This window comes from Lycorma delicatula, chromosome 4 (genome assembly GCF_047948215.1).
Source record: "Lycorma delicatula isolate Av1 chromosome 4, ASM4794821v1, whole genome shotgun sequence".
Classification (NCBI taxonomy): domain Eukaryota; kingdom Metazoa; phylum Arthropoda; class Insecta; order Hemiptera; family Fulgoridae; genus Lycorma; species Lycorma delicatula.
In genome coordinates this window covers 108,840,227-108,853,525 of record NC_134458.1, presented here as the reverse complement: position 1 = coordinate 108,853,525, position 13,299 = coordinate 108,840,227, and the positions used below count along the sequence as shown (strand labels likewise).

General features: G+C 28.4%; 1 protein-coding gene across 1 annotated transcript in view; it reads left to right on the top strand.

Annotated features, from left to right (window-relative positions):
- Elys (AT hook containing transcription factor 1 homolog) overlaps positions 1-13,299 on the top strand; it is a 133,560-nt gene that overhangs the window by 53,060 nt on the left and 67,201 nt on the right. The window contains exons 13-16 of the mRNA XM_075363892.1: positions 1,561-1,741; positions 6,543-6,674; positions 9,487-9,652; positions 10,670-10,933. Coding sequence (XP_075220007.1) covers positions 1,561-1,741; positions 6,543-6,674; positions 9,487-9,652; positions 10,670-10,933 — 743 coding nt within the window. The remainder of the gene's footprint in view (positions 1-1,560; positions 1,742-6,542; positions 6,675-9,486; positions 9,653-10,669; positions 10,934-13,299) is intronic.

Here is a 13,299-nt window from a genome sequence, read left to right as displayed (position 1 = left end):
GTAGCTTTAAATTAGTTTCTTTCGTGCAGTAGGCTGTCCTTAACTAAAAGGATTGTGTGAAGGTTGCATTTTAAATGATTTTTTCAGCGAGTGGTAGGCTTCCTTCTGGGATGTCTTGTACTTTGGGTCCTAATCGCAAAGGTTCATGTATTTTCACATATGATCCAGAATATATCATATGCAGGGAGTTGATTCATGTCTTCCAATCCTTACTAATAAGGTCCCAACATCTTTAACATTTTGGCTTCTATGCACAGAACTTGTCATGCTTGCATGTGTGCGTACTTCATAACTTTGGGAATCCGAAATAACCACATATTTTGTGCTCAACAAGTTTCGATTTTTAAAAATTTCTTTAACATGTAAATTTGTTGTAACAATTTTTCCATGAATCTTGAACAATGAAAGGTTATAAAATATAAAATGTTGAATGATTAGAACACTCCAAATAATACATAAAAGAATCCCTTGAACTATTTCTTACAAAAATCGCACAATCTGCCTTACGCTCATCTGCTTGATCCATTCCTTATTCCCATGAACTTTTGAATTTATGTATTTTCAATACATGCAATATTTTACTTAAACCTGGGGTCTTCAAACTTTTATTTTAACCAATATTTCTTACTTAATTGGCTCAAGACCTGCAATTCAGTAGAAACAATATTTTAATCAAATATACAAATATTTATGTTGTTTACATAGGCCTATATGCCACCCTTAGCCAAAAGGTTGAATCTCAGTATACACTATTTTTTAATTAAGGATTTTCTTATTTCAAAAATAGTAATTGTGTGATCACTAAGATTGAATGATATGTGATAATATTTCAATCCTTTCTTGTGTAATTTTTTATTATTTAACAGTTACACTATTTACATAAAAAATTAGATTGTTAAAAGTTTTATTGAAAAAATAACTGTTTGGTATATATCTGTTTTTTGTTCATTAAATTCAGTTCTAAGGTGTTACCTACTGCATTTTATTTATTACAAATTCAACAAAATAATGAATGAAATTAATTACAATTGATATCCAACTTTTTTTTTTTTTTCTAAGTTATTTTATGAACACAGAAGTATTTTATAAAATAAATTTTTATAACTAATTTTTTTTGAGTCCACAAAAATTTGAGGCCAAATCTTGAAATATTCTAAAATGTTGAAGATGTTTCTTCAAATGAATAACATTAAATAGCATTAATAGTGTTTTATATATAATATTCATTTCATAAAATATGTTTATAATTTGTATATAAAATAGGAAGACAGGTATGTAGGAATAAAAATGTAATTAAAGATTAAATTATAAAAAGAAATATTACAGAAAGATATGTCAAAATTGAAATAAACAAGATTTTACATGAGCTGTTTACTTTGAATGGGGAGTATTCTTCTTTCTTTATCATTTAGCTTATTCAAGTCTTTTATTTATGTAACATAAGTTTGCAAGATCATAATGAAATGAAAAATACTACAATTTTATGTTATATATATACATTTGTAATTCAATATATCACATGTACAATACTTTGATTATGTTTCATTTTCTAATTTACAGGACACTGAACGTCAGGTTCTTTTATATATAATGTTAGAACATGGTTATGTCAATTTTCTTAAAGACTGTGTTAGAAGTTGGGCTGATGGATCCCATTCTGTTGCAAATTGTACATTGCCAGCATTAGTACGTTGGGGCTGGTCTGCTATTTTTCTTTATAAACAAATGACTGATCATTTATGTAAGTATTTTCTTTTTCAGTAGATTAGTTGTATTCTTTGTATTTTTATTTCCTAAAAGTACATCCCTGTATCTTTGGAATTGTCGTGATTAGAATGTGAGAAAATCAAATTATATTCCAGCATATGGAACGTCTTAATACATCATTAAACCCTCTAATGCCAAACTAAATTTTATTTATTAATTTATAAAAACCTGTCAGATCTTTAAATCTGTAAACCTGTCTTCTATTATTAAATCCATGTTCCTGTTAGTATCTCACTTCTTTAAACAGTTATTTTATTTCATTATATCTTTTATATTTAAATCTTGATTAAAAAGGAACACTTAAGAATGTCATAAGTAATTTTTCGGTTAAAAGAGAATTGTTACTCTATAATGCTATGATTTTATAAAAGTTTAATGTTTAAATAACAAAATATGACATAATCATTAAAATTACAAAACAATTACATTTTATTATTTTAATTTTAAGATTTTACATCTTGCTCCATGATTGCTGTTAGTCCGGTTTCATTTCACATAATTGCATTAAGGGTTTTAATTCAATTGAATCTATATCTAATCTTTTAAAGGTCTAGCTATTTTACATCAACTACTCTTAAGTGGAGATATATATTTTTTTTAAATAAGTCTATTGCTTAAATATAAAGGAAAAATAAAACACAGAAGTAAATTATACCCAAAATTAAATTATATATTTGTAATTTTTTTTTTAAGTTAGCATTTCAAATTAGTGTTTCTGCTTAGAAAAGCTTTCTCCTAATAATTGTGTGGATGCCACCTAAATCAATTCTATCTTTTTTACTTATGCTAAATTTTAAAGATTTACTATCAAATTTGTTATCTGGATGTTCTAGTTAATTATATTTCAAAATACTTAGCCTCCCATTGTAAATTTTTCAGTCCAATGTGATATTACATCTAGTAATTTATTAATAAAAACATACAAACAAATTAACATAAATGTAATTTTATATTGATTTTATCATAAGATAAAACACTGGAAGACAGTAATGAAATAAAATGTATTACAAACCCTCATCATACAGCTGATCAAAACTTTGATACAAAATAGAATATTGTATAAAATTGGTTTTAAAAATAAGACAGGTCAACAAAAAAAAAAATCATTTGAAACTGACATAAAAGTAGGTGAATTAGAATGTATTTTGAATCTTAAAATAAGTTTTTCATCACCCTCAGATTTTTTGTTATGGCACTTTAAAATATTGAGAAACTCCTAAATAATAGAATACAAAAATAATAATAATTACAATTAAAATTCCTATCTTTATTCTGCAAACATTTATGTTTATCTTAATCTCTTTTTTCTTATTTTCCTTTTGTGTTCAGTGAAGTCTTCTTTTTATCATCTAGCAGTAGTCACTCATCATAGATTCATCCCATCTGCCTTGATAACGTTGTTCCATCTGCAATATATCTTGGTAGAACCTTTCTCCTTGTTTGTTGCTGATGTCACCCAAGTTCAAAGGGGAAAAAGTCCAAATGAGAAGGTAAAAAATAGATTTTCAATGACATTTGCAGCCTAAATTTTTGTAGTTCACCAAGAGTTCATTTATAATAAGCTGATTATGATTTTCAGCTTTTGTTTTCCAAGAAAACCAGTAACAACATCTTTAAATGACTTCCATGCTGCTAGTTCTTTACGATTCAGTTCACTGTCAAATATATTTTCATGATTAATTTTCTTATATATGGCCCAATGAATATTACCTCTTTTTAATTTAGCCTCAGTTAATTGTGAAAAAACTTTAGCTAAATATTTAAAGCCGTCTTCATCCTTATCTAATGCTTTTGCAAAATTCTTCATCAGGCTTAGTTTTATGTGTAGAGGTGCTAAAATAATATGATCTGCTTTGATAAAGGGAATATTGACAACATTTTCCTTTCTGGGGTAAACTGATTTCTTTTTGGCCAGTCTTTAACTGCATAGTGTTTATCTGTAGCCCAACTATCTCACAAACACAAGAAACACATATATTTTGTAAAGCCACCCTGGAAACCAAGAAGAAGCCCTTTCGCTTTCAGGTCAGCAATGATTCACCATAAGTGTTCATCATAATAGCTTTAAAAAATTTGGCATATGTTCATGTTTCTTTCATTCCTACAGCATGTGCTACCAGTACAGAAGAAAACTTATTCGAGTTAGGCAACAATACTGCTTTCAAACTTCTTTTTAATGGGTCTATAAATAAACACCAATCATAAATAACACATTCAATCTCCAGTTCAGACATTAGCCCCCTAACATCATGGCAGGAACAAATTAAACCATTTCTTCTAAACTATTATAGTAAATTTTCATTTTGATTTTTATATCCTTGTGTAATAAATTCCATTCTTTAAGACAAGAACCTAGGAGTGTTGAATGTTGTTTCAACAAACTTACGAATGAGGTTCCTCAGTTCTGCTTGTGTGATGAGGTGAGGGTTCAGTATTTGATTCTTCTGAAATTTAATTAATATCTATCTCAGCAAAAATAGCAGTCATCATAATGGTTAGTAGTAGGCTCTTGCCAAATCATAGTTATACTAAATGGCAAATGCTCTTTTTTTCCTTTTAACCACTGGGTTAGTTTCACATAGCACTTGATGCATGCTACATGTGGACTCAGGATTTATCTTGGTCTCCCAAGGGACTGTCAAAATAATGTTTGTAAGTAGTTTTCAGCAGATTTGATACTGGGTTTCATTGACTTTTTGTGGTGAATTCTTCGCAAACATAACAAAAAATATTTAGAGAATTTTTATAAGCCCAATTTTTATTCATTGTAAAACTCAAAATGTTTTAATTAATGAAAGTAAACTGAAATATTACAAAAATACTTAATTATAAAAATAATTAAATTTTAATTTATAAATACTCAATTACTTAAAAAATAATAAAATTGTTTCACCATGGGTACAATAAAACACAGTGCGAAACACACCCACATACAACAAATCTTGATGTTCAATAAAATAATGCCAAAAGTTGTTCTATAATAAAAATCTTTCACTAAATTTATGGGATCACTTGTGAAACAATGTTTATAGTAGAAACAATGTGTATTATAGTATGTATGTGTAATGTGTAGTATGTATGTTTATAGTATGTGTATGTGTAATTGATAAAACCCCTACCACCATTAAAGAACACAGAAAGTCATGCAAAGAGCTGAACTCATACTGAAGAAAATTTCATTGCATTGAATTACTCATTACTTGACTCACTGAACATGTATAGACATATAAATATGTGACTAACATGTAACTGTTATATATTAAATATAGGTCTACAGTACCATCACAATAAAAATCAGATGTGAATAAGCAAACATACAGACATACTAACTTATTTGTATTGTTTGTTCCATGAATAAGGAAACAAATAAATTCAAGGATTTGTAACTTAAGAACGTTACTTGATGGGATGTTTTGGAATACATATTCAGATTCAGCATATAAAATTCTATATGGATCAGCTACTCCCACTTCAGTTCCAAATTTTATGCTGACCAGTGTAATTGATATCTTACAAACTTAGTCATATTCATAATTAGATTTTGTAGATATTTCCATATTGTGATGCTACCTAGCAGATTTTGATAAAAATAATTCCATTTAGAAGAATGTCGCAGTATATCAGTACTCTGACCTGTTTAGCAAGTTGATAAGGTAGATTTATTGTTATTCTTTACCTCTAAAGTTACTTTGAATCAGGCTCCAACAGTAATAAAGAAGCACTGCTTGACAATGATGCAACCCATTTTCATGTCAGAATGGTAGAATATATGCATTTCATAATTTATATAACACTTGGAATGGCATATAGAAAATTCTTAGCTAAATTTCATGAGAAATATCAGCCTTACATATAACATACTTATTACTTATACTGATAAACATAACTTTTGTTTCCTAATATGCAATACATGATTTTAATCTGTTTTTTGATGCTGAAAACAAATATGAACTCCATTTTTAATAAATTTTTAAATTTTAATTAAAGGATTTTTTTTTTCAATTTAAGCTCCTATATTGTACTTTGTTAGCTCATTTTGTATTGTTTAACTTTGTTAACGTAATTTGTAAGATATAAATAAACAATATTAGACAGAGAATTAAATCATATCATAGTTACATATTGTGACATCATGTCTAATACTGAAGAGTGAACCTTCATGGACAAGATTTAATTATGTCAAAACATGTAACTGAAAACACAGCTGTGTTGTTTGTATTAAGCACTGTATTTAGGAATGAATTAATTTTGTTCAGTCTTATTGCTATCTTAAGTTTGTTAACAGTGCAGTGTTGTAATGCTTCAAAATTGTGTGAATGAGGTGGATGCCTTTTTTTTACGTATGTGGTGAGTTTAATGTATAGTCATATAGAAAAAACATTACACATTTAATTTAAAAGATATATCATTGTACTTTCGGTATAAAATTGGTGATCAGGATAAGACAGGGGCTCCTCATATAATATGCACTAATTGTTGTGTATATTTAAGAAGATTGTTGAAAGGTACACGGAAGGCTTTGCCATTTGGTATACCTATGGTAAAATTATAAATTTTACAGATTTTAACTATATTTGCCCTTAATTTATTTAAAAGTAAGGGTAATAGAAAAATTGTATTTACAAATCTGTATTGTATGCAAAAAAGCAATTCATTTTTTTGTCTATCAATGTTATGAGTATAATTAACAGGGGTTATTTTTTTTTTTTTAATGGTGATTTAGTGTAAACATTTTATTATAATGGTTTCTTATGTTATTTCTTTTTTTTATATAGGTGTACAGTTGTTTGATTACTCTGGTAATAAACCAGATATTAAGGAGCTTACTTATTGTATCAGACTTCTGCATACATTATCAGATCTTTTTACATATATATTAAAACATTATCGTAACTTTGTTCTTGAAGGTAAATATTCTTTTTATTTGTTTTTTATGATACTCTGCATGTAAATACAGATTTATAATAAAGCTTTTAGTTATCAAAACATTTACCATATAAGATCGTCTTCAAACTCAGAATCTTGTTTAAAAATTCAAACCTGTTATTATTAAGCCTAGCTTTAAATGCCATTTTAGTATTTTTCAGGGCTTTTTGTAGTTAAAACATAACCTACAAAAGTTTATGTAAATGAAACAAACTACAAAACCTTTCAACATAAATTATACAAGTAAAAATAAAACTGTGGTATAATAATGTTGATGAAAGCACTAAAGTGGAATAAATACAACATACAAACAAACAGCTTTAAAACAACTGTGATGGAAATTACACCCACTAGTAAACAACAATCAAATAGTCAGATAGTCTGGAAACAGACTTACACCATCATTCTCAACTCAACAGCAGTTTAGATTAGTAGAAAATATTGTTGCTGCTCCTGGTGGATAATTTTTATACTGTTGACTTACACCACTATCACACTGAGTAGAGGAATGAAAAAGGAATGCAAATCTATGCTTAACTCAGATTGTGCAATTTTTTGACTGAAATCTGAAAGAAAATATCAGTCAATGCCAATGTTCAAAATTTACATAAACATTTAAGATGTTGAAAAAATTGTAAATTGTAGATATTAAGTTGATTCTGTTTGAAATATAAGCTCAGATATGTTTTGATAAAATCCATTTTATTATTCTTATGATACCATATTGCAAGAAAAGTCATGATCTAGTTTTGTCTAGACAATATTTTAAATTTTTATTAATGTTGAAATAATAGTAATAATATCACTTTCATTGATATCTAATTTTTGATTTATCTAACATCTTATTCATATTCATATACTGAACTATTGTATCTCTTTGGTATCCTCTTCCTTCCTATACCCATTTGTATCTCGTTTTATTGAGACATCTTTAATAATAAACAAAGTAACTGTAAAAGTAAATTGATAGGTTTTATTCAGAAAAATGACTGTCATAGATTATTGTAAACTTCCTCGTTAAATTCCTTGTTTCTACTGTAATAAACTTTCTAAGTTAAGATTCCATGTAACTACAATATTTAATGAATTGTGGGTAAGATTTTATCGATTTAAATAAATTTTATCTCTGAATCCATTGAAAATTAAGTAAATGTTTATTTATAAATATTTAATATTGTAAAGTTCAGAATAAGAAAAGGATTAATGATTTAGAATTTGGCATTTACCTTGTAAGATGTTCGCACTAGGTAGAACGTTCTTTTACATGCATATGATCATTTTGTATTGCTTTCTTGTTAGTATTAATATTGAACTTATCTAATCATATTATCCAGATCTCATAATGTTAATAACATTGGGAAGTATGAATAGCTCAATTAAATCTGGTCATAATACGGAAAAGATGTTTTATATACAGGTGTCCCATAAAGAAACTGAAAAACTTTCCAGGACATGTTCTACTGGTGAACATATGAAAAATATTCATATAATCATAGGTCTGAAAATGTTTTGATTTTGAGTTACGACTAGTGAAAGATTTCACCTGAATTTCAGCTCTATTAATAAAAAGTAGCCCTACTGCAATTTTGGGATGCAAATTAAGGAGTAAGGTTGATTGTTTCTTATGTAAGTTTAGCTGGGAAATAGAATAAAATAGGTCCCAGAACTGTAACTCCAGTAGTTTTTTTAAGATTTCCAACATAAAACACAAAATTTAGTATCAAAATACAAGTTTGTTTTAGGTTTGTATACAGTAGCTTTGTTAAATGACTAATAAATGAGAAAGGTTTAGTTATAAAACTTGTGAAGAATTTAATTAATCAGTAAGTAAAATTTGAATTTACCCTATCAGCATTGTCTAGAAGCCGTTGACACATGTTTAACCGCTGGGGGTGATCTGATGATCCCAGATTTTGAACCTTCTGTAGGTGGAAAGGATAAAGATTTTCTTTTCATAGGATCGCCAGACTTTGTTTTTTGACAAATCAGTGCAACAAGAAATTCACCTGGTACCAGTACCTGGGCTACGGTGAATCACACGATGGTTCATCATTAATACAGTGATTTACTAGGCGTTCAACAGTAAACGAACATGTTCGAAATGACCCTTTTGTACGTAATTTCTGATATAGCAAAGAATGTTTAGAAAGAATATTTATTAGGTACAGAAAAAGTAATATGATTTTCTGTCTATTTTTTATCTGTTTTGCTTCAATAAAAGTTATAAAAGTTTTTTTTTTACTTTTTATTGGCTGTATTTACATTAATTTCTCAATTAAATTCTCTACAAATTCTGTTAATAAGTCTTCCGCATTTATTAGTGAATTAACAAAGTTATTGTACTGCAAACCTGAAAGAAACTTATTTTTCGATACTGAATTTTGTATTTTATATCTGATATCTTAAAAACTACTGGAGCTACAGTTCTGGGACCTGTTTTATCCTATTTTCCAGCTCAAATTACATAAGAACCCACAAACTGTACTCCTTCATTTGATCCCAATAATTACAGTAGGTCTTCTTTTTATTAGAAGAGCTGAAATTCAGGCGAAATTTTTCACCTAGCTGTAACTCCAAAACAAACCGTTTCTAGACCTATGTTTATATGAAATGTTTTCATTATTTTCACCATTAGAACATGTCCTGAAAGTCTCCATTTCTTGGAACACTTGTATATTTAGTGTTACAGCAATGTGGTTTCATTACTTTATACCAAAGTAATGAAACTTTCTATCTTGAAAGTGGGAAAAATTGATTTATCCCTATACAATTTTTTCTAAATTTTCATTGCAGATACTTTGGAAACACAAAACAGATCACTTTCACTTGCAATATTATATTTGGATTCAGTATTATGGTTTGTTGAAAATAAGATTTTACCAGAAATGCATGTGGAAACATCATTACTTAAAGGAATCCCATATAACTTGCAGAGTCTTAAGGTGAAAGTCAATTCAAGGTTAGTTAATATTATTGTAGTTATTTTTATTAATTTTAAATAATTTTCATTGAAAAAATTTTTGCAAATGAATTGTAAAACAAAATTATTGATTATGAAATACTGAAATTCCACTACCAGGAAAAGAGGCAAAAAACAGATACTGTCTGTAAATAATTTTTTATAATTAATTACTTTCCTCAAATAAATTGAAACACATCAATAAAAGAAAAATAAATAGAAATATACAGACATTATTTTATATGATGTAATATTAATTTTTCTTCAAAACATGTTATAAGAAAGGTATAACTTCAAAGAAAAGCTTTTATTTAAACCTATATAGCTAATCATAGCCTTTTAAGTTTTATAATTTTTGTTGTTTCTTTAAAATATTTTCAGACTCTTATAGATAACACCTGAGGAAGGTACTGTATACCGAAACAGCTGTTGTGATTTTTAAAAAAAAATAATTTTGTGAGTATCAAATAACATGTTTGTTTATTTTGGTTTTTTATGATGGATTCTCATCAAATAATGGCTTCATTTATTGATTCTTTTAGAGGTACTTTTTTCTGTTTTTAGACCTTATATTTCAAGAATCTTACTTTGGAACAGTATATTGGATTCCATTATAAGTTCAGCGTTATAAAGGGTAGTTGTGATGAGGATGAGAAGATTTTTTTTAATATTTTTTTTAAATTTAGGTGGCAATGCAGTACAACATTGCAAAATTACCAAAGTATTTCTTTCAGCAACCAACTTTTGTGAGAAATCCATTTACTTGTAATATTTTATCGAGTAGAAGTTTAAGCTTGATAAGCATGATTAAAACACACAAAGATGTGTTCAAGCATGGTAGTGTTCATAAACCAGTTCTTGAGGATTAAATAAAAGCACCTCTGTAAGTACCCTTTGAATTGGAGACTGCATGTAGAAAGCAAAGTTGATTAATGTTCATTACCTTGCATATCTTTCAAGGATATAAAATTATTATTTTAATTGTCTTTTACAGTATAATTTTATTTTATTTTTTAGGAGGACTGAATTAACAAAATTGAGCAAACTCTTATCTGATGTACCAGAAGGTGGTATTTATTTAATTGATGCATTAATAAGTAATGAAGCCAATGGTGAATGTATCATTAATGAATGGGAACGTGAAGGTGGTGGATTGTATCCACCTCCTAGTGTACAGTCAATGCTTAGAATTAACTTAATAAATGGAATTCCAGTTTATGTTAAACATTGTATTACATTATACTTTCTAATGGATCTTATTGACGAATTACCAAAGAAGAGGTAGTTTATTATTTATTTAATTTTCTCATTGATTCTTTTTGTATATTATTGTTACTTTCAGATGTGTACCACCTGGTTCACACCAGAACTTGTGTCAGAATATGGTGAAGAAATGTTAGAATTTTTAGTATATATGAGGCATGTTTTTAAAGTAAGGTCTGTTTTTTGCTGAATTTGCCACCTATTTTTGTGATATAACTTGCAGATGGTGATTTCAGATATATTCTATATAGACAGATAGCTCTTGCAGAGCTTAATTATTTCAATGAATAGTCAGCTGTTAGCAACAATAGTTCAGTCATTTTCTTGTTATATTTATCCATTTATAATGAATGCTACAATTCATGATCCCACCAAGTGAAGTACAAGGAGTGAAGTCTGATTTTATAGCAAAAAACAATTCAGCTGAAATTCACAGTCAGATTTGTGACGTGTACAAGCCAAATATTATGAGTGATGCTAAAGTAGTGGTGCCATTCATTTTGAGAAGGGTGAACAAACATTCATGTTGAAGAATGTAGCAATCAGTGATAACAGATTTGACTGAAAGATTTTGAGAAAACAGTCATTTCACCTTGTCACAAATGTCATCTTTGATGTTCATGATCTTTGATGTTCATGATCTTTGATTTATGAAGTTTTGACTTAAAAATTGGGCTACAAAAAATTATTGCCAGATGGATACTGAAGATTTTAGCCAACACACACAAAGAAAAAATCTTGCTACAGCACATGTTTTTTTTGTGGCGTTACGAAAATGAAAGTATGAATTGTTTGATCACATTTATACTGGAGATGAAACTTGGATTTCTCATTTGTACAAGACAAAGCAGCAGTCAGTGCGATAGTGGCATTCATCATCTCCTAGACTGAAGAAGTTTAAACAAGAATATTCAGTGAAGAAACTTATAGCGCTGTTTTATGGGACAAAAGGATGTCTTGCTTTTCAGATTTAGTGATCATGGAACTACCATGTATTGTGAAATGTTAAAAATCTTAAAATAACTATAAAAATAAATGATATGAGATGTTATCTGCAGGAGTTTGGTTTTGCATGACAGTGCCCAGCTAATCATAGCAAATCATACAGTCAGGCTGTAGGAAAAATTTTGTTGGAAAATGTTGACTTATCTACTTTATAGCCTTGATTTAGCTCCCAGTGATTTTCTTTTTCTGCAACTTAAACAAGGGGTGAGTGAACCTTTGTATCACAAAGGATTAACAATGATGACAAATTGAAAAATGGCATTACTACCTGATTTAAGTTGCTGGTGACAGAATTTTTTGAAGAGGGAATGAAGAATCTGTGAAATGTTATGAAAAATGTGTTGAAGACAGTTATGTAGAAAATAAATATAGAATTTTTTTACGTAAGTAATAAAGTTTGTTCTTTTTTTTATTTCATAATGAACCTTCCTTAAAAAGCATGCCTCATATTTATATATGAATATATCAGTAATTAGTTTGATAATTCATGCTTCTGAGGCAGAAACTGCTCACTCTGCATAACTGTTGCCTGAGGACACCTCTAGTAATGAATAGGCTTTGTTATTACACCTTGTAATAGAATTGTAAAGTCTAATGACTACTTAGTCAATATGTAGTGTTAATGCTTTATTAACTTGTGTAATTTATTGCAGCTTTTCTTCAGCTTCTCAATTATTTGTTAAGCTGGGTTTTTGCATAACTTTTTTTTTGTTTGTTCATATAACTTTTTTCCTATTAATCTGGTTGAAATAAATCTTGTTGCAATCGACACAGCTGCTTTTCGCGGTGGTACCATGGATGTTGAAAAAAAATTTAGACACAAAAAATCATCTGAAAATTGACAAAAAGTTTCTTAACTATCTGGTAGGTATATAGGCACAGTGGGAATCCTGATATTTTATATGTATTCGTCTTGTTAGATGATGTTATATGGTCTTCTGTAGGGCAAGTAAAGTGAATTTCTTCACACGATATACAGCATCAGTAGGGATCAGTGGGAATCTTATAATTCTATATTTGTGTATCATGTTACATGTTCTTATGTCTGTTCCATTTATTTATTTTAGGACTCTAAAAAATGAGATTTCCAAAATAATAAACTTCTTAAAGTTTCCCAAAGTTAAATCTCTGCTTTATAATAACACATTCTAAAGTAGGAATGCACTTTTTGTTCAAGTAATGAGCCAAATGTTGTGGGTTTTTTGTGCATGTTTCCAGAAGTAAAATTTTGTCTTCCAAGACAAAATTGTACTTCCAACTCCTCACTATCGTCATGTACTTACTCATTACTATTAATATAATGTAGTTTTACTACATTCAGTTTTTTAGTTAAACTAAACTTTAAATCTGTTATGCAGGCAATTCATCTGTTTATTTGA